General features: G+C 39.6%; 2 protein-coding genes across 3 annotated transcripts in view; one reads left to right on the top strand and one right to left on the bottom strand.

Moving 5' to 3' along the window:
- Positions 1 to 10,418: 10,418 nt before the first annotated feature.
- LOC103700957 (GTP-binding protein SAR1A) lies at positions 10,419 to 15,211 on the top strand. The gene is made up of 3 exons (XM_008782861.4): positions 10,419 to 10,803; positions 10,976 to 11,107; positions 14,644 to 15,211. Exons 1-3 carry the CDS (start codon positions 10,675 to 10,677, stop codon positions 14,962 to 14,964), a joined length of 582 nt encoding a protein of 193 aa, XP_008781083.1. The 5' UTR covers positions 10,419 to 10,674; the 3' UTR covers positions 14,965 to 15,211.
- A 798-nt stretch (positions 15,212 to 16,009) lies between these two features.
- Positions 16,010 to 22,718, bottom strand: part of LOC103700956 (cation-chloride cotransporter 1-like) — a 29,550-nt gene continuing 22,841 nt past the window's right edge. Inside the window, exons 13-15 of one of the 2 annotated variants that reach the window (XM_008782859.3) lie at positions 21,720 to 22,120; positions 21,188 to 21,349; positions 16,010 to 17,641 (exon numbers count right to left, since the gene is read on the bottom strand). In XM_008782859.3, the coding sequence (XP_008781081.1) occupies positions 16,551 to 17,641; positions 21,188 to 21,349; positions 21,720 to 22,120 (1,654 nt within the window). In that variant the 3' untranslated portion in view covers positions 16,010 to 16,550. The remainder of the gene's footprint in view (positions 17,642 to 21,187; positions 21,350 to 21,719; positions 22,121 to 22,718) is intronic. The other variant, XM_008782860.4, reaches the window with a different exon arrangement.

Below are 22,718 nucleotides of genomic sequence, written 5' to 3'. Positions count from 1 at the left end.
TCATCAGATCTAGTTCATACCTAAAGTATCAAGTATGAAGTATGTTTGTTGATAGAGTATTTTCATGTGGATCATGGTTATTTGTTGCAAAATTTTATGAGAGTTGTATGTTTTTGAACTGCAGGCCTGAAGCTGACTTCAGGGGGTTTCTCTATTACATGGATATGATGAATATATTATTGTGCAGGGAACAACGACTTCAGGCCGATAATTTTTTTTATCCTCATGTTTTTGATGGAATCCTTTTGTTTGGTTTCAGTTGTATCGTTGCAGTTGGTTGCATGGAATGAATTTTTTTGCAAGTTATCTTCAAACCATCAGATACTATTTTGTTAATGATCTGTCTGATTGCCTACTTGGTCCATCTTGTTGGGAATGTACTGTCCCAGAAAATTTTAAATCTATAATACTCTACTTCAATAAATAATAGGCAGAAATAGGCTTAGAGAAAATAAATAGAGAAAGTGGAAAAATGGAACCCGAGATGCTGAGGCGTGGTATGTTGGTCACTTTCCTTGAAGTAGATTTCGCCGCCTTACAGTGCACTAGGCTTGGATGGCGTTCTACTCCTGAGATACAACAGCCTCTCGCACTGTTCCTTCTGCCTCAATGATTTGCACGGATCAAAGAAGCTTTCGAACCCAGAATCAGTATGCAGCAAGCCCGTTGATTGAAAGAAAAATAGCAAACAGGGAGAATAGTAGTTTTCTGCTTTCAAATTATATATTTCTCCTGTCTAATCCGAAGAGGTCTATTTATAGACTTCTTCGGGACAGACGCGACCCAAAACCGATCCAACGGTCAAAACCGGTAAGAAAGTTTGAAAAAACACTGGGAGTATGGCCAGCGGATGCGAGGTCGGTTGCGAAAAGGTGCTATCGAGGAAGCGACGTGGCTCCTCGTGCTAAGGGTGCGAAGCACGACTCATGCGCCTCTTGGCTCATCGCACCTGTTGTCCGACCTCGGCTCCTCTGGGCTCATTGCACCTGTGGTCCGACCTCAGCCTCGGCACCTCGGACGAGCACAGGCACAAGGTACCTCGGACGAGCAGGGCCTCAGTCTCTTGGACGACCTCAGCTCTGGGTCGCACAGGTGCAAGGAACCTCGGACGAGCAGGGCCGACGAGCAGAGGCACGAGCGCAAGGAAACTCGGACGAGCAGGGCACATGCGCAAAGAACCTCTGGTCGCGCAGGCACAAGGAACCTTGGACGAGCAGGGCCTGTGAGGCGCAAGTAACCTCGGACGAGCAGGGCCGAGCGAGCACAGGCTCGAGCGCAAAGACCGTCGGGTCGGACGAGCACAGGCACAGAACCGAGCCTTCACGTAAATAAATCCTCCATATGAGAGATTTAAAAAAAGGAGGGAACAAAGATTCGAACCACCTACCTCAAGCACCTCAAGCGGGCACACCAACCATCCACACCACACTCCCTTCTTAACATATATACATAATATATATGTTTTAAGTATGAAAACTTTTAATTATTATTTAATAAAAATCTAACATTCCCCCACCTGATTAAAATGTTTTCAAAAACTATATAAAATAAAAAATAGTCAAACTGGGCTTGTTTATGTCACGACTTCAATAAAGGTAGCTTGCGGCTTTGAACCTTTACCTAGTGAAAGTATATTTTCATCTGAAAGGTATAGTGGTAGCTAAAAAGCTTTGAACCAAATCCTTTGGTTCAGATTTCTATATACTTCACCCATGACAAATGCAAATACTGGGTTCATTATAGGTGGTGCTTTTTCTGGCCTTATGCACCAATATCTCAGTTTCATGAGTGCTCTAGGGGTTAAACCCTTATCCCTATAGACTGCGGCCACACAGTCACACTCACATAGGTGAGTCCTCTAAGGGTGCTCGCAGCACAGCACCTTGCCATAGTCTCGGACTCATTCAGAGTTTTAAACTCTTCCGTATACCTCTGCTGTATTTAGCACTCACATCACAGGGAGAGACCAAATGATATAAAGTCATTTTATTATAGTGCTAACTAATCATTAAACAACTTGTTTTTCCCGTTGAACCTTTCGTCTTGGGATCTCCAGTCAGAAAAGGTTGGGTTGCCATTGTCAATGATTCCTTATGGGTTTCAGTCCCATCCCCTTTGATGTTTCTATGACTTTGCTTCTAGCCAGTCCTTTAGTTAAAGGATCTGCTAGGTTATCTTTAGATCCAACAAATTCCAAAGTTATGATACCATTTTTAATTAGGTATCTAATAGTCTTATGTCTCACACTAATGTGTCTTCTGTTTCTCTTGTTATACTCAGTATTTCTACAAGTATTAATTGCAGCTTCATTATCACATAACAAAGAGATAGCAGGTATAGGCTTTTCCATAATAGGTATTTCAGACATAAGATTCTTAAACCATTCTGCTTCTTGACTTGCAGAATCTAAGGCTACAATCTCAGCCTCCATAGTGGATCTTGTGATCACAGTTTGTTTGGATGATCTCCAAGCAACAGCTGCACCACCCAACATGAATATGTATCCACTAGTTCCTTTTCGATTCACTGAATCAGTGATCCAACTAGCATCACTGTATCCTTCAAGTACAGTGGGAAATCTTGAGTAATGTAAACCATAATATATTGTACCTCTCAAGTATCTAAGTACTCTATCCAGTGCTTCCCAGTGACTAAGACTAGGGCAACTATTAAACCTACTGAGCTTTCCTATAGCATAAGAAATGTCAGGTCTACTTGTATTTGCAACATACATCAGTGTCCCAATAATTTGAGCATATTTCTCTTGGGCCACTGGATCACCTTTATTGCACTTCAAGTTCAAACCATGCTCATAAGGTGTACTCACCGGTTTACAGTTGTACTTATCAAATTTCTTCAATATTTTCTCAATATATTGTGATTGATCAAAAATTATACCATCAGGTATTCTGGTAATCCTGTTACCAAGAATTACCTCTGCCTGACCTAAATCTTTCATATCAAAATTATTAGACGAAAGTTTTGATATCAGTCACCATATTCATATCAGTACCAAAAATTAAAATATCATCAACATATAAACACAAGATAATACATGAATCATTTTCTAACTTTGAATATAAGCACTTATCTGATTCATTTGCTTTAAAGCCATAAGAAACAATTATTTTATCAAATTTCCTATGCCATTGTTTAGGAGCTTGTTTTAAACCATAGAGGGATTTGACTAACCTACAAACTTTTCTTTCCTGTCCTTGAGCCACATATCCCTCTGGCTGATCCATATAGATCTCTTCCTCTAAATCACCATGAAGGAAGGCAGTCTTGACATCCATTTGATGAATTATCAAATTATGGATTGAAGCCAGTGCAATTAAAGTACAAATTGTGGTTATCCTAGTCACAGGAGAATATGTATTAAAGTAGTCAATACCCTCTTTCTGAGAAAAGCCCTTAGCAACTAATCTTGCTTTATATTTTTCAATAGAACCATCAGGTCTTAATTTCTTCTTAAATATCCATTTACAACCTATAGCCTTACTACCAGGTGGTAAGTCAGTTAAAAACCATGTTTTATTAGTCATAAGTGAATTCATTTCACTATTAATAGCTTCCTTCCAAAACATAGAATCTAATGAGTTCATAGCATCTTTATAAGTTTTAGGATCATCTTCAACCATAAAAGTATAGAAATCAGATCCAAAATCTTTCTTTTTCCTAATTCTTTTCCCTTTACCAAGTTCATTAATATCATTAAGTTCATTTTCATTTTCATTATTAGGAATAATTAGAGAATTAGATGGCGAACTACAAGATGCATCATTAGATCTATTTATTACATGCTTTTCTATTTTATCCTTAAATGGAAAAATGTCTTCAAAGAAAGAAGCATCTTTAGATTCAATTATAGTATTCTTTTCTATGCCATTAATATCAGAACTAATGACTAAGAACCTATAAGTAACACTATTAAGAGAATAACCAAGAAACACAGCATCAAAAGTATTAGGTCCTAATTTTCTTTTCTTGATTAAAGGAATATTAACCTTAGCCAAACAACCCCAAACTTTTACAAAGTTTAGGTTAGGTTTTCTTCCTTTCCAAAGTTCATAAGGAGATTTATTAGAACCTTTAAATAGAACCCTATTAAGCAGGAAACATGCAGTAAGCATTGCTTCCCCCCACCAAACCTCAGGTAAACCTGAGTTGGCAAGCAAAGATCTTACCATATCTTGCAGAGTCCTATTTTTCCTTTCAGCCACTCCATTAGACTGAGGTGAATAGGGAGGTGTAACTTCATGTAGAATTTCATTAACTCTACAGAATTCATTTAAGTCATTAGAGGTGTATTCTCCTCCTCTGTCTGACCTGAGAATCTTTATTCTCTTGTCAAGTTGATTTTCTACTAAAGATTTATAAGTCTTAAACATCTCAAATGCTTCATCTTTAGATTTCATTAAATAAACTTGACAATACTTAGAATAATCATCTATGAAGGTAATGAAATACCTTCTACCCCCTTTAGTCAAAGTTTCATTTAGATCACATACATCTGAATGTATTAATTCTAATAAAGTTGAATTTCTATTTATTATTTTAAATGATTTTCTAGGTTGTTTAGATTGAACACAAATTTGGCACCTTTCCTTTTCATTTAATGAAACATTAGGTAATAAACCAGAGCTAATCATTTTTTTAATAGTATTATTATTCACATGTCCTAATCTAGCATGCCAAAGAGATGAAGAACATATTGAAAGCATAATTTTATTATTGTTATCAGAAGAAAAATCCAAAGATACATTATTTATTACATACAAGCCATCACACTCATAGCCTTTGCCTACAAATGTTCCATTCTTTGTTATAATCACTTTCTTAGATTGAAATAACAAAGAATAACCACTTCTATTTAGAAGAGATCCACTGATCAGATTCCTCCTTCCATCGGGCACATGGTACACATTAAATAGTGTAAGCACATTCCCAGACGTAAGCCTTAGAAGTACTTTTCCAGTTCCAAGCACTCGTGCCGAGGTGGAGTTCCCCATAGTTACTGTTAGGCCGCTCCGGACCTGATAAGTAGTAAAAAGGGTATGATCAGTACACATATGAACATTCGCACCTGTATCCACTAACCAATCGGTAGAGCAAATTGCCAAATTTAATTCTGGACTTAAAGTTACATACCGATCATCAGTACTAGTAGGACCAGTACTGGATAGCACCATGTTGGTTTGTGGATTTGCAGGTTGAGAAGGCGCATGTTCATAGTTCTGATACTTCTTCTTCTTCATCCGGCATACTCGAGCCATATGACCGAGTTTCCCACAATTGTAGCAAATCGGTTTCCGATCATTCTTATTGATATGGTGTTTTGGCTTCATAGGTTTTCTTTTGTTTCTAGGTCCACCCTTTTCAAATTTGGAGTTCTTGAACTTATGGGTCTTATTTTGGCTTTCTACAAAGTTCACCTTGGTTAGAAGCTCAGGATTCATGAGTTGCTCATTATCTTTCTCAAGGTGTTGTTCTTGGATCCTAATGGCAGACAATAGAGTTTTCATTGTCATATCCTCGGTTTTATGTTTCAGGGATAACCCAAAGTCTTTCCAAGAAGGTGGGAGCTTGTCAATGGTACAAGCAACTTGAAGGCTCTCAGTTATTCCCATTCCCCTTAAGCCTAATTCATGATAAATCACTGTTAACTCATGGGCTTGGTCAACTACGGGCTTGGTGTCAACCATCTTATAAGACAGGAATTGACTAGCAGCATACTTGTCCATTCCGGCATCTTGGATACCATATTTCTTATTAAGATCATCCCAAATCTCCTTGGAGGTTTTAAAAGTGCAGTAGACATCAAAAAGGGGATCAGTAAGATAGGACAGAATCCTTCCCCTACACAGGTAGTCTTTCTTCTTAAATTCCTCCAAGTTACAAGTTCTAGCTGGTTCATTCTCTTCCTCATTTGGAGGAGAGTCAAAGATTATGGAAAATAACCCAAGTGTGGTTAAGAAGATTTCCATCTTCTGTCTCCAACGCTTAAAGTTATTTCCATTAAATTTTTCAGGAGGAACCGGGTCACTTGCATTGGCCATTGGGGTAACTCTAAGTACTAGCCTATTATATGTAGGAAGAAAATCTACTTCAAGAATGTTGGGAATGTACTGTCCCAGAAAATTTTAAATCTATAATACTCTACTTCAATAAATAATAGGCAGAAATAGGCTTAGAGAAAATAAATAGAGAAAGTGGAAAAATGGAACCCGAGATGCTGAGGCGTGGTATGTTGGTCACTTTCCTTGAAGTAGATTTCGCCGCCTTACAGTGCACTAGGCTTGGATGGCGTTCTACTCCTGAGATACAACAGCCTCTCGCACTGTTCCTTCTGCCTCAATGATTTGTACGGATCAAAGAAGCTTTCGAACCCAGAATCAGTATGCAGCAAGCCCGTTGATTGAAAGAAAAATAGCAAACAGGGAGAATAGTAGTTTTCTGCTTTCAAATTATATATTTCTCCTGTCTAATCCGAAGAGGTCTATTTATAGACTTCTTCGGGACAGACGCGACCCAAAACCGATCCAACGGTCAAAATCGGTAAGAAGTTTGAAAAAACACTGGGAGTATGGCCAGCGGATGCGAGGTCGGTTGCGAAGAGGTGCTATCGAGGAAGCGACGTGGCTCCTCGTGCTAAGGGTGCGAAGCACGACTCATGCGCCTCTTGGCTCATCGCACCTGTTGTCCGACCTCGGCTCCTCTGGGCTCATTGCACCTGTGGTCCGACCTCAGCCTCGGCACCTCGGACGAGCACAGGCACAAGGTACCTCGGACGAGCAGGGCCTCAGTCTCTTGGACGACCTCAGCTCTGGGTCGCACAGGTGCAAGGAACCTCGGACGAGCAGGGCCGACGAGCAGAGGCACGAGCGCAAGGAAACTCGGACGAGCAGGGCACATGCGCAAAGAACCTCTGGTCGCGCAGGCACAAGGAACCTTGGACGAGCAGGGCCTGTGAGGCGCAAGTAACCTCGGACGAGCAGGGCCGAGCGAGCACAGGCTCGAGCGCAAAGACCGTCGGGTCGGACGAGCACAGGCACAGAACCGAGCCTTCACGTAAATAAATCCTCCATATGAGAGATTTAAAAAAGGAGGGAACAAAGATTCGAACCACCTACCTCAAGCACCTCAAGCGGGCACACCAACCATCCACACCACACTCCCTTCTTAACATATATACATAATATATATGTTTTAAGTATGAAAACTTTTAATTATTATTTAATAAAAATCTAACACATCTTATATTTGATTTAAGTTGAATAGGTTGTTTGCTTGTCGACATTTTTGCTTGTATGTTTTCATGTACTTGTATTTGCACATACACCTCTGTGAAATTGTCCTCTGTGCAGCCGTGCAGGTGATCTGTCATTTGAGCGTATTAACTTTACCTCAGCAATGCAATCCAAAGGTACGGGCTCCTTACTACAATACTACTACACATTTGTCGAAGCATGTGTATCCACGCCTCCACACATTATTTATGCTTGTGCTGAGATATACAATGTCTACACTTTCTTGAACCAGAGCACAATAATCATTTTTCTGCTATATAAGAATAGTCTCTAATGCTCTCTCTATTTGGAAGTAATCCCTTTCCTTCTTCTTTTATCAAAATATCTGTCACTTTTAGAGTATGATCATCAGATACCAGCTTTTGAAACATGACGCCAACCTGTAATTCGAATGGAGAAAGCATGTAAGACAAGCATAAATAATATATGGAACTGATAAAATTAGCATGTGAATTGCAGCAATCGAGCTGGCCCAAACGGGCTGGCCGGGCTCGGGATCGGGCCGGGCTCGGGATCGGGCTGGCCCAAACGAGCTGGCCCAAACGGGCCGGCCCAGGTTAGGGCCCAACTGGGCCGGCCCAAATGGGCTCGGGCCGGGCTCGGGCCTTGTTCCTTAAAAATTTTTCGGGCCCCGGCCCGGCCCGAAGCCCGGAAAAAAAAATTCGGGCCGGGCTTGGGTAGGGGTTTGGCCCGACCCGGCCCGGCCCACTTCCAGCCCTAGTCATATGGTTAGTTATCGTGTTGAGAGGGTAACCAATTTGGTTTGCAAGGTTATTTGAGCTAAAAAGGCATATGAAAGTGGCATTTTATAATGATCATCGAAGAAATGATGATAATTTGGAGTGGGTTTAATAAGTCAATTTTTGTGGGATCTAGTAAGGGGACTGCCATGTTCTCATGTTGAGGTAGTTTACATATGGTTTGGGAGAAATATTAAACATGGTTTACATTTTATCTATTTGCACAAACACCCTAACTATCTGTCTAACTTGTCTAAATTGCCTAACTTGGACTTAACATGCAAGATATTTTGTTAAAAGGTCACTCTTTCTAGGTGTCGCCCATTTACTTCAGTTTGAGATACACTTTTAGATGAATTACCTACATTTTCAAGATCTGTGCACTATTCTACATGCAAACCAAAAACTTACGTGATTTGCCATTTGCATGGCTCATAGGAATACTTGACCCTCCATATTGTGAATTTCATCTAGTTCTTACATACATTTGCTTGTTTATGGTATGACATACAAGTCCATGATTGATATCCCTAGGATAATAAAGATATAAGTTTGCCTTATTTTTGTACATAGTATTATAACGTAAATAACTTTTGAGCGTTTGTGTTGTTTCCTCCATTGCGAGATCCACGGTCTAACCTCCATATATTTTGTATACATAACCGTGTTTAGTAAAATAAATGTAAAATACGTTTAGTTAGTCAAAATGTACATTATTTTAAAACCGGAGTGCATTTATTGAATAGACAAAAAATTGCCAATGCTTCCTCTTACATAAATATAACTATTCGTGTTTCTCCTAATGTACACTTGCACACGTCTAACACGGTTAAAATTTACTCATTTTTGAAATGGTTTGGGCATGGTCTAAGTCTTGGCTTAAAAGAATAGCTTAAATCAAAAATAAAACAATGCATCTACCATGAATTATTCTAAAAGTTAAAAATCTGAGGTTAGATTGCAAACACAGGAGGGATCCGGGGTTAGGTTAATCATGTGAGTCAAAACATCACTGGCATGCTACAATCATACTGTCAAATTACATCTTCCACCACATGCACTACGTAACGGTGCACCACACCAATCACATGCACTAGTTTCTACGGATCTCATTCATTGTATTCTAATGTCAATGATCGGCCATGTGTGATTGGCGTGGTACACCAAGATGTAGGATATATTTTTTTCGTCCCATGATCTTTTTAAAATTTTGATAAACTGGATCCTCTCCGTCTTAATCCCGTCCCTTCCCTCCTCGTCAATGATGCTCTTCAATTATCATTGCTTATTAGGTATATGGAAAGTGTAATAGGTCCCCATTGAGTTCCTGCAAGACACTATACCCCATGATTTGGGTCGGAGGCTTGCCTTTGGCACGAAACGAGGATTTACTTTCCTCCATGCCAATCCACCATTAGATCATCCACTGATTGATTTGAGATTTGTGCTGGTTGATGAATGATGGGTTCGAAGCGCCTCTAGGATAGTCTTCTTTCGCGAGCCACTCAGGAAGTATCCTATGGTCTGGGGAGAGAGAGCTGCCCAGAGCACTTTGGGATATTTTGTTTTCTGATTCTATTAGGTGTATTCATATTCGTGGTGTATTGGGTATATTCGTATTCGTATTCTATTGGGTGCATTCATATTCGTGAGCCACTCAGGAGGTATCCCCACGATCTTTCCATTCAGTCTAAGTAGGCGGCGTGCGTGGTGACGAAATTTTCGCGTGTAGACTTGTTTCAACACCAGGAGTCCCGTGGCCCACTAAATCACATCCCTTCGTTTCTCATCTGACGGTTCAAGAGTTTCTTTTGATGTCAACTTCCACGGGAGCGTTGAATTTTGAGGGTTAACACGGTCGTCAGATAGCCCAAACCAATAGCCTCATCGAACGAACGATCGTGATTGAGGCTACCACTGAACATCCGCTACCCAATGCATAAAATATTCTACGCGAACCGCTTCATCTGCCGTCCATCCCTAAGCCAGTGACATCATCTAGCCGTCCGTAGTGCATCGACCGTTTTGTGCGGTCGTTTTATTTATGAATTCTTTTGAGGTGGAGACTGGAGAAACAGACTATCTGAAAATCTAGTTTGACCAGAAATACTGATGTCGTTAGATTCTAAATGGACGGAGAGGATTCGGTTGATGACAACTGGATCACCCGGCCTCGCGATCCTATTGGTCACTTCATCAAAAAAAAAATTCCTATTGGTCACCCAGGAGGAACCGGAACCTCCCGGTGTCCACCCGGTCACCGGAGGGCGGAACGGCGAATCCGCTGGGGGTTGAGTGGATCGCGAAACCGGCCGATCCCGGTAAACGGGATAGCTCGCGACTTTCACCAGCCTAAACTTGCCCAGTTGCCCTAAACGAGGTCGAAGGTGGACACGTAATTTCCCAAACTCGCCGCCGTATTTCTCCAATCGAAGCCCCCCGTTCTCTCTCCCACTTGCTTCTCCTCTCATTCATTCGTTTTTGTTTGCTGGGGGTTTTCTTGGATTTTCGGCGATCAGATCGGGATCGGAAGGGCCACCGATTGCCGGAGATCTTATCCGGCCGAATTTGTTGGCATTTTGAGTGATCCGTTTCGCGTCGGTGGTAAATTTTCGCCGGCAACGATGTTCCTTATAGACTGGTTCTACGGCGTCCTCGCCTCTTTGGGACTGTGGCAGAAAGAGGCCAAGATCTTGTTCCTGGGCCTTGATAATGCCGGAAAGACGACGCTTCTCCACATGCTCAAGGACGAGGTCCTCTGAAATTTTCTATATGTTATGTTATTTTTCTGATTTTTATTTCCTTTTTTGCATCCCGTGGTTTTTTTTTTAGCTCTTGCATATAATCAATTTTTAGATTATTTTCTTACTTTCTATTTTGAATTTCTTTTTCTTTTGAAATTTTCTTGAATGTTGGTATGATCAGAGACTGGTCCAGCATCAGCCGACCCAGTATCCGACATCAGAGGAACTGAGCATCGGGAAGATCAAGTTCAAGGCCTTCGATCTTGGGGGCCATCAGATCGCTCGCCGTGTCTGGAAGGATTACTATGCCAAGGTTTGATTTCTTCTTAAATTGATCTGCAGTATGTTTCTTTCTGGCTTATTCATGTTTTTTTGTGCTGCGATCCATGTTTTGATTTGTGTGAAGTTAGGGTTGTTATGTTTTGATTTCTGTGTTACTTGCTAAGATGATTCCTGTAGATTTGGTTTCTTTAATATTGGCTAAAAATAATCTTTCTCAGCACGAGTTCTTTGAGAATAATCAACGTCATTTTTTATTACTGTGAGTTTTGCCGATATAAATGACCTAATAAAAGGGGGACCTCTTTTCCTTTACTACTTTGACTGGTTGCTATAGGAAATTGTATATGAAGGATAGCAACTTGAAGCGTTTGAGGTTCTTTAGATTATCTTATTCTTCGCATAATTGATATATAAACGGGAAAATGTGCTGTTCTTTTTCTTTAGATTATGAATGCTTCACCTCTAGCGGATCTTTACTTTAGAGAGGTGGTTCGGCTGCCTAGAGTTTCCAAAACTATTATTGAGATCATGACATGGAATTTATGAGTCACTTCTGGAAGACATTATGGAAAATTGGGGATAATAATGCAGTTTAGCAGCATCTACCACTCCCAAATGGATGGCCAAACCAAATTGGTCAATAGAAGCCTTGGGATTTACTTAGATACCTTGTGCGAGACATGCTGACAATTTGGGAGTTGGCTTCTCGTGAAGTCGAGTTCGCCTATAATAGCTCGCATAACCATTCCATTGGTCGTAGTCCATTTGAGATCATGTATCGGAGGACACTAGATTGTGTGCTTGATCTGGTGGTACTTCTTAGTACCTGCCAGTTAATTGTGATGCAGAAAATTTGGTAGATCATACCAGAAACATCTATGTCCAAGTTTGGAAGCTGCTGGAGGAGCACCAAATATAAATAAGTTATTGATGCACATGGTCCAATCAAGTTTTCAAAGAAGGTGACCTTGTGATGGTCTAACTTTGAATGAGAGATTCCTGTCGGAATCTACAAGAAGCTAAAACAATGGAAGATTGGAGCTTGCAAAATTTATGTAAGGTCAACAACAATCCCTATCATATGGAACTTCCTGAGGGGTATGATGTCTCTGCTATTTTTAATGTTGCAAATCTTATTATGTATATGTGTGTGTGTATATATATTTAAATATATATTCGTGGAATGATCCATCAGCACTCAGATCATATCTTATATTCAATACTTGGTTAGATGGAAGAACAAGCCAGCGATCAAAGATTCTTGGATGTCAGAAGAGAGATGATGAAGCTCTCCCTTGCTTTGTTGGAAAAATACAAGGCTTTTCCAACTCGAGGGTGAGTTCTCTCCAACTTAGGGAGAATCATGCACACATCACGGACTTAGCTGACATGTACTTGAATCAATTTATGTCAAATGCTGATCACAGAAGCAAAGGGGTTCAATATTAGGTTTGGCCGTAAGTTAGTTCTAAAAGGCTGCTACAGATAAGAAAATAATCCTGAGTATCCAATTAAATAAGACCGGTATCAATAAAATATAGGGAAATTAGGAATGACTAACATCAAGTTGAGTCAGAGATTTTATCCAATCAACCAATGTCAAGATGAGTTAGAGATCTTATTGAATCAACCGACATCAAGATGAGTTAGAGATCTTATCAAGACGCATATTATAGAAAATATATTTATTTTAAGAGGCATATTATAGGAAATATTCTTATTTTTGCCTTATTTGCAAGAAACAAATGTAGGCAAGTTTTTTGTTGCTTCTTCCTCCTATTTTGCTACCCCACTGTTGGATAGATCTTCTTTCTCAAGGAGAAAGATCATTGTGTGTACTACATTCCTGTGTAACATCTGGTTTATGGTAAAAAGTTTGCAATTCTTGATTTCATACTTTGATTGGTAAAGCTGGCCAATATATATGGAGAAACACATCATCTAGCATTATCATCCATTTCGCACCTTTGGGGTGTCTAGTAAATGTTCTTTGGTGCTGTCTCTAACTTTGCCCTTCATAATCTCTCATGAGTATTTATTTCTGGCTACTTTTGATGCATTTATTTTATGCTTATGGACCTTGATGCCCAAATTGTTTTCCTTATTGCATAGTTGGTATTGGAAATTTTAAAGAATCATTGTTACAAGATCTACGAAATTTGATTGTAGCATGGGACTATGATGTGCAGTTCCATTTTATGCATTCATTGGAGAAATTTTTACTCATCTCCAGCTATTCTTATGGTGGATCCAAGGAAGTGTTTATTTGGAGGTTCTCTTGTTCCCTAGTGTTATGTGCCCCTTTATTAACTTCATATAGTTGCTAGATTTTGTACTTGATAGACTTTGAATTCCTTTGAGAAAATGACTTGGGGATTTTTTTTGTTCTCCATTATGCTAATATAGTGTTATCATTGGCATGTCTATCACATAGACAAATCTTGATGGAACTTGAACCAAAGAGAATCCTTTTGGATGTCATCCGTTGGTTTTAAATTTTAATATGCCCAAGCCTGATAGTCAATCTCTAGCTTCTTTAGTGCGTCTTTAAGAGATCTGGCAATAACCTGAAGTCCCTTGAGGCTTTTACACATGCAGGGGGAGGGGAGAGGGGAGGGAGGGGGGAGAAAGAGAGAGATAGAGAGATAGAGAGAGCTACTTTCGTCTGCTCTATTTCCATGGTTTAGTTGAAAAAAAAATATTTTAATTAAAATATTTTATTTTCAACTAAATTTTTATCTTTGATGAATATAAATAGTAATAATGACTAAAGTGATGTCTAATATATATTAATTAATAATTATTTAGTCACATTTAAAGCTTAATTGAGCCGAGCTCAAGCAAGGCAAGTCTAGTCCTAGCTCGCCTTGTTTACTAATTAAGTGAAGCAAATTTTGATCTGATCAAGAGGAGTGTTCATCAACAACTCACTCATTTGATAGCCTTGATTGCATCACATGGGTACTCCCTGGTTTGTCTACAAGCCTAAAGTTGACCCTGCGAAGATGAAGGCCTATTGCCACAATGAATCCCCTAATATCTCCAAAAGTAAAAAAAAATGTAAATTATGTGATCTCTGTCATTTGAAGATAAACGTCCATTTTGTCTTGTTACGTTGTCGCCTCCACTATTGAGTATTTTCATTCACTATATTAGAAAATATAATATGTACTTACACTGCTCACCTAAGGATATCTGCAGAAATGATATATCTGATTGTAGCAACTTTTATTTGAGATTCTACTGTATCTCTGGTTGTTGTAATTTATGAAAAACTGCTACCACCGAGCCAAATTTGAGGTTTGTTTGCAATGACATTGCAAGACTTGAGCACAATAACAAGCGACTTCAGTAGTAGGAAACATCTCTCGGGCATTGTACTCGCTTTGGACCAGCATGCAAGACATTGCAAGACTTGAGCACGGTTTTTATGTTGATGGTGGTTATTCCATCGGCTGTTGCATTTTACTTGTATTTTTGGCTTGGTGTTGATTCTCAAGTGCTGCAGGTTGAGTTCTTTCATTTGCATGTCTAAAAGGGGTTGCCGGTGCTTTATGTTGTTGGCAGGTGGATGCGGTGGTTTACCTAGTGGATGCCTTTGACAAGGAAAGATTTGCGGAGTCGAAGAAGGAGCTGGATGCCCTCCTCTCGGATGATTCCCTGGCGAATGTGCCATTCCTTGTATTGGGTAACAAAATTGATATTCCCTATGCAGCATCTGAGGAGGAGCTTCGCTACCACCTGGGACTCAGTAATTTCACTACCGGTAAGGGCAAGGTGAATCTTGTAGACTCTAATGTCCGCCCCCTTGAGGTCTTTATGTGCAGCATCGTCCGTAAGATGGGCTATGGCGAGGGCTTCAAGTGGCTCTCCCAGTACATCAAGTAGGCACAGAGAACGAAATCTGACGACATTCTGCTGTGATTTTAATTAGGTTTTTCTTGAATCTATGTCCCTCTTTAGCCTTTCTACCTTCCATTGGGTTGTTGAAGGAACGAACCAGCAGTCATGACGGTATATTTACATGGATTATGATAACAGTGTAAAGTGGAATATAATGTTGTCTGCCAATGATTCTTTTTTTTTATTCTTAAAAGAATTACAGTTTGGGCTCCTTGGACTTGTTTCATGCTGACCCCCTCGAGTTCAGACGTTTGTAATTGGATTCTTCAAGTTAGTCAATTGATTCCATGCCACCTTTCCATCCATCTCGTTAACTAACTACACTACGATAGTAGGAGGCTCGCATGATGGGCAAATCATTTTGCTAGTCTCTAATGTACGCCTATCTGTCTCCATGACTTTGCGCTAGGGGTTCTACTTGCTGCTGCATCATCGACTCCTACGCAGCCGACATTCCCATGACCATGGTGGACGTGGCTGAGTTGTGAATGGATGCTAAATAATCATGGACGGGGTATTAATTTTTTTTCCTATCAAGAAAGAGGGGCCAACGAATTGCATCGGCAAAAACAGCCGTGCTATTAAGCACTACAGATTTTGAGCGCTGCCAGGGAAAGGAAGAAAGATTCGGTGTGCCAAGTTGATTACAAAATCTCGATTCCTTGCAGAATCCAGTGACCTTCAACGTCCAACGATGTGACATTGTTTTCCTCCCTAAAAGAATCCCATTGACTGATAATAAATTGTACTTAGGTGCAAGTATCTATGTGTGGTGTGCACTCGCTTGCTAGTGATGAAATTTCATCAACTAAATAAAAGAGCAAGGATGAGCGAAACCCAACGCTAAAAATTTACATCGAGGTGCGGTTGTTACAAAACTATATCATCCTGGGGAAGCTCTACCCGATCTGTTCATGTCAATAATCCCAACTAATTGGGAGGAAAAAGAATGAATCCAATTTATGCTATCGACCTAAAAACTACGAGTACTGAGGAATAATATGCATGCCAAGTTTGAAGTAGGCGCATCAGATCAAAATTATTCCTGTTTTTTTATTTCAAAAGAAAGATCTTCCTAATTGCCTGCATGCAAACCCTCCTGACTATACTATCCTGGGCAAGCTCTTCCTGATCTGTATATCCATACCTCTTTTTGTGCCAACAAAACAGAATTATGTAAACAAGCCCAACTAATTGGGAGGAAAAAGAATGAATCCAATTTATGCTATCTGCCTAAAAATTACAAGAAGAATAATTTACATGCCAAGTTTGAAGTAGGTGCATGAGATCAAAATTATTCCTGTTTTTTCCTTTCAAAAAAAATATCTTCCTAATTGCCTGCATGTATACCCTCCTGATCTCAGCGACACACTGCCTGATCTATCCACTCATCCTTTCAAAGCATAAAAACAAGCTAATGCAACTTTTCGGACCTTTCATTTAGCGACACCCCTGAACTGATCATTTATAAATTGCTATATATTCTTTCCACTAAAACCGCCCGCTTCTGCCATCTCATGAACCCCAACAAAATTAACAGTACAACATGCAAGACCAAGAGTCTCCACTGATTATGTAAAAAGAGTCACAACATCTCTTCTATATCCCCTAACTATTAACATCCTTGGCACATTTTCAACCAGCAGATCCATATACTCCATGTAGAAGTATGCTGGATGGTCCAAAGGTGGAGGCGGGAGGCTTACAAGCACCACAGCAGCCATCCGTGAGTATCTTAGTATGGTTGAATTTAACTTGAGAGTCGTGTAAAGAAACTTATCCACCTGTTGCTCGTTCACCACTACGGGCTTCCCATCTGCCATCAGGGGATTCCCTTCTCTCCTCGCTGTTTCCTTCATCTCTGCAAGATATGCAGCAATCCGCCGCTGTGCACTTGTGAATGCCTCCAGAGAGTCATCCTGCTGGGGCCCACTCTCAACATGTGCCTCCCATGACTTCATTGTTACAACAATTACCTCAGCCTGCATCCGGAGATCATACAGGAACTTCTTCACATCAGCCTTCAGTTCTTCAGCTTCCACGTCTTCTTCAGCAATGCAGAAAACTTGTATCTTACAACTCTCAAAACTCTCTTTTGTCAGCAGCAGTTGGGACAGAAGAAGCATCAGGCCTCCATCCCTCACAATCCAATACAGGTCAATAGTTCCATACTGTTTTTGGTACTCACCTGGCCATTCATCAAGTCCCTTGACAATTACAACTGCCTTGTTGGCAATGATGCAGTCATTGATAATGCTGACAAATGTGGATGGAATCTGGGTGAGGTTCTCACGACGCCAGATCTCTGGATATCGCATGACAACAATATTAGGCTTGAGGTTCCCCAGACCCATAGTCTGGACAATACCACGAAAACCATCAGACATATCGGGCGCCACAATGATCTCAGCAACACCCTCACAATGCTTGTAGTCAATGTAAGCGCTAAGCTGACGGCAGGCTGTCTTGGCATCCTCAGCCAATTCATGATAGTCACCATCAATGGTTGAGACAAATATTGACATACCACGGCCTTTCTTCTTCATGCAATTGGCAAAGTCAGCAAGCTTTGGATGACACGGTACATTCTCTGGCAGCTTTCCCCATGGCCGGCACAAGATGAGGGGAATAGGATACCAATTTTTAGGATGTACTTGGTTTGCTGCAAGAGGAAAGAGAAGACAATGCAAAAAGTAGATGATGAACTTGAAGAGTACAGAGAATAACATGATTTGTTTGTATTATGCATCACTGCTACAATCACAGACAGGTATCAATAGCAGTTTGATGCTGGTCATCTAAATGAATTAGCATCATAATAACTGGGGGCTATTGAGACATTCAGTAGTGACACATCCACTTAGTCACATGATACAGTTCCCGAATCCCGACGGGGCCTTAGACCGGAATAGGAGATGAGCTTTAATGGATAAGCCTGCCCACGGAGCTCTATCTCCCCACCATAGGACCAAAAAAAGAAAACTAGTGCCTTGCGGTGGCCTCTCACTTCATGGCTCAAAGTGAGACTAAAAGGATGAAAAGGGTTGGGGCACAAAATCCAGGATGGCTGAGAAGAAGGCGGCATATCTGCAGTTATACAGAACCATGGATCAGCTAATTAAAGCAAAGACACCATATTTTGCTGCACTGCCTCCTATCCATGGTTTTAGTTTCTATGGATTTTCTGTTCGGCTGATTTGGGTATCTTAAACTAGTGCTTGGAATGTCCAAACTGCTACAGATAAGACAAAGATGGATGAATTGTTGGTGCATGTGGGGAAGGATGGCAGTGATCATCATTCTCAGATGCACTCTTTCTCTGTGTCAAAAAGGGGAGAGACCAAATCTTCCAGAAGACCAGCATATTTATGATAATTTATTTAGCTAAGATTTTTTATTACTAGTTTTATTTTTTCATGACTTTTTATAATTATATTGGCTGATAAACATGGTACCACTTTGGGTAATCAACTTCTTTTGTTCATCCTAACACATCAGATAGAGGAGAGAATAAGACAATAGGAATATATTTTAAGAGGCGTACCAATTTAAGTGCATTAAGTGCTGTTACTGGAGGCTTCAACAACCTCATCTAGGGAGTCTACAAATATAGTGATATAAACCTAATAATCTTACCTCAAAAAGAAAAGACTAATAATCTAATGCATGGTACCTCCAAATTGCTATACCAAGAGGTTCCATTTTGATAGAAAAGTGCTAGGAATTTGAGATACTCTATTAAGCTATATAAAAGTCTAACGGGAAAGACCAACTGTACATTCTAAGCTTGCTAAATGCGAAGGTAACAACAATATTTAATAGGAACAATATTGACCATCCATACATTGATATGATAACCTTCTGCCATTTTATGATCGATCAAAAGTGGAAAACTTTTGCAGATTAAAAAAGAAAAACAGAACAATTTCTCACATGCCAATTGCTCATAGTTCCTTTCTTGTGACAGACATTATGGAAGAGGAAAAAAAAAAGGGAATTGCAAAGAGATATGGGGGTCGAAAAGGGTAGAGAGAAAGGAAACATTATGATTTGGTGTAATCAAGGTCCGCCGTACTGACCGTACCGATGTATCGGTGGGCCCCGGTACCGGTTCGGATCGGTACTAAACTGGTACCACTAGTTCGGCTTGGTTCATGCATCCAAAAGCTCCAAAAAAATTTGAACCCGGTACAGGCCGGCACCCGTTTTTAACACCGAACCGAACCGGTCAGAGTCAGTACCGGTTCGATATGGGCTGAACCGGCCGATACAGGCCCGTTCAACATTCCTTGGGTGTAACCTATTCAGATAACTGGTTGAAGAGAGAATCATAGAAAGTATGTTTTGTTCTTTTACTTTGAGATATGGTAGAAATTGGTTTTCTTTTGCTGCTTAAATTTTAGGTGAGCAGTAGCCAATCCCCTATACATGGCAATCTAGGAAGCACATATGCTTCAAATCATATACCGTGTTTGCTTTGGATGTGTATGATTCTCAAAATATATGTCCAATACTTGTGTAACGTATCCTATTTTTAAAACTTAAAAAATACTCCATATATTTTCCAAGTACACCTAATATCACCAAATATGAGGAAGAGGGCTCCCTTTAAAATACTTCAGATATTTCCCAAGTACACCTAATATCACCAAATATGAGGGAGAGTTCTCTATTTTTTTTTAGTGTTAACCTTTTAACAGTGGATAGATAATTCTGTTGACATAGGAGCGGTAAACCAACCAAGTTGGGTCAGCCCATTGTGAATTAACCATTTCAGAATATGGCATATACTTAAGTCAATAAGTCAATCTAATCAGATATAAGTTATTAATTATTGGTGGTTATAAGCTTTAATTGTGTGTTCATAAATGTGGATGTCTTTTGAAGTTTCTAGGCTCTAATAAACATAGTTCATGCATCATATCTTTTATAGTTGATAGATGTATTTTTATTTTATTTGTCTAATAGAAAGTTGGAAGCATTAACATATTAGGATATGTAATGTTATTTTGTGTCTACATAAGTATATATATATGTGTGTGTGTGTGTGTGTGTGTGTGTGTGTGTGTGTGTGTGTGTGTGTGTGTGTGGCAGTAAATGAATGCATAGTATGAATTTGGTAATTTGAATGAGAACTTAGCCTTGGAGGATTCCCAGTGGGTGAGGAGTGTTTATTCGGTTCCACTTGTGCTACCTCCTTGTTTCAACTTGGCATTTGATCCCCCTACTTCTAGTGTTATTTGTAGTCTATGATCTTAAAATTAAAAGGTAGAGTATGGACTGGGGTCTATAGATTTGATGACTAAAATGATGAGCTTGTAAAGGTTGATGCTATTGTCTAACAAATGGACTACGCTATTTTGGTAACCTACTATACTATATGGATGCTTTTTTACATACATACATACGTGCCATACGAGTGTGTATAATTGACATATCCCAGCCATATCGTATCCGACTTTTTTCACGGTTTGACAGCAACACATCTGTATCATGCTATGTCTATAGTCCCCACTTCACACGACCATAGGAAGCTAGGGTGTGGCTTCCTAGCTTTCCTCTAGTTCGCTTAAAAAGTTTGTCATGGTATTTACAATTTGTAGGAATCATAAGGCCTTGTTCTCCTTGAGTTTCCCATTTTCTGATCCAATCTTTTCTCATCAATTCTTGATGCTTCCAGTAAACTTATGCTTCCGATGCTTCCTCCTATGCTAAAACGGGCATCCAAACACATTGAATCTACAAATGTCTATTATGTAAAACACTCAGAGGATCATCATGATTAAACTATAAACTTAAGCTGTTTCCTAATGGTAATAGCACTATCGACTTTTTTATTATGTTCCCATACCTGCAACTTCATGCATCTCCTTTCCTTAACCCACGAGAATCTGTGTAACTAGACATTTCTCTTGAATTAGAAGTACCCAAAATTTTGCATTATACAGCTGTGCAACCATGCATATTTGACATGATAGTCAGAAAAGACCTAATGAACCTTCTATGCTGCAATATTGTACAATAAATTTTAAGCTCATTATACATGCTTAGTTTTATTGTAGTTTCTTCTTGATCTCTACCTGTATATTCATCACATATATTTAAAGATGTTATGATACTATAAGAATGTCACAGTGCATTTTGGTCTTTGATGGTTGCAGAGCCAGTTATAATTTATATTCTCATGCATAATGTTGAATGTACATACCTCCTAAAGATCGAAGGCTTCGCAAGGCCAATTGGAAATATGCGCTCTTGAACCCATCTCCCCAATCTCCAGCCTTTCCTTTTAAGCTGACGTAGTAATAAATAAGGCTGGCAAGAGCCAGAGACACCACAGTGAAAAACCAGGAGATTAAAAACATGATCACTGCAACAAACATGAGTTTTCATCAGAAAGCAAGTTTGGCAGATAATTTGGAAGTCCCCAAAAAAAATCTAAAGATAACAGCTTTTTGTTATTGATGACAATCAAGCAAGGCAAAAGTCCAAAGATATGGAACCCAAACCAGAAAAAAAGACAGCATATTAACTCAACATATGAATCTCACTATACCGAGCCAAACAAAAAGCATGCAAATTTTAAATAACTCTGAATTTGAAAGTAGAATGTCAATTGAGAATTATATCTCATAGCTCATAATATAGGTGTTTCTGAATGTTTTCAATTTACATTCCTCAAATAAGTCCTGAAAAAACTTACAATGTTAAAAATAAGAATGAGAAGTTTGGCAGCATACCGATACAAAGCAGAGCACCAAGAAGTGAGAGACTCCAGTGGTGAAACTTCCATCGAGGACGCCAGCTAGGAGCATCGAGAAGGTCCAGAAGGAAACAAGATAAATTCACACCGGCATAACATAGAAGGAAAAACATAGTGACAGTTGGTGTAATTAGATCCAGATTCCCGATCACAACACATCCTATACAGATGAAGGCTGTAAACAAAGTTGCCAAATGAGGCTCACCACCTTCTTTGACCCTAAAATACTTAAGAACAGGAAGAATGTCATCATTTGCTATTGCTGCAAGCAACCGTGGAGCCCCTGTCAAACTCTGAAGTGCTGCACCTAAAGTAGAGAGAATGATCCCGACATAAATGATTGCTGGAACAGGCCAAGCAACTTCAGCAGTGAGGAGCCTGAATAATGATTCTGATTGTTATGAGTTTGAAACAACAAAACATCAATGCATAACTCACTTTATGAGTCTCTGAATATTTTCCTACCCAAAAGCCTGGATTTAAATTCTATAAAAAGCATCTGAGGACATTAATTTGGCATACAGGTGCAAGTTTGGAGTGCACAAACCACTTACTCTAGAGCCAGGCAGCAATCCTATGGAAGACATATAGGACTTTTCAAAACCATAGACTTTGGCAAAAGAGTAAATTTTGTATCATTATACACCGCTAGATCCCCAAAACAATATGATACAGGTACTAAGAAATAACCAGAGATAAGTTCTTCAATTTGCATTCAAAGCAGCCACCAGCGAATCATGATATATAAAAGTAGATAACTTATTATAGATAAATTTATTCCAGTTCTCTTCAAGTTACAAAGCAAGTAATAATGACTTCCGACCATCAAGATGAGTTCTTCCTAACAGTATTTCTTAGACAAGTAACAACTCAAGCAAGAAATAGCCATAACAAGAAAAGTTTCCCACTTGGTGTGGAGAAAACTATAATACTCAAATACTCCACCTTTTAGGTTTTTAGAAATGTCGGCATTTTT

Source organism: Phoenix dactylifera, chromosome 3, assembly GCF_009389715.1.
Source record: "Phoenix dactylifera cultivar Barhee BC4 chromosome 3, palm_55x_up_171113_PBpolish2nd_filt_p, whole genome shotgun sequence".
Lineage (NCBI taxonomy): Eukaryota > Viridiplantae > Streptophyta > Magnoliopsida > Arecales > Arecaceae > Phoenix > Phoenix dactylifera.
This window is presented reverse-complemented; position numbering and strand designations above follow the sequence as displayed.

Bases quoted from the DNA above. Each gene is read 5' to 3' on its own strand.
- LOC103700957 (XM_008782861.4), top strand. From the start codon at position 10,675: ATGTTCCTTATAGACTGGTTCTACGGCGTCCTCGCCTCTTTGGGACTG. The intron at 10,804-10,975 runs GTCCTCTGAAAT...TGGTATGATCAG, and splicing joins TCCACATGCTCAAGGACGAG to AGACTGGTCCAGCATCAGCC. The intron at 11,108-14,643 runs GTTTGATTTCTT...TGTTGTTGGCAG, and splicing joins GGAAGGATTACTATGCCAAG to GTGGATGCGGTGGTTTACCT.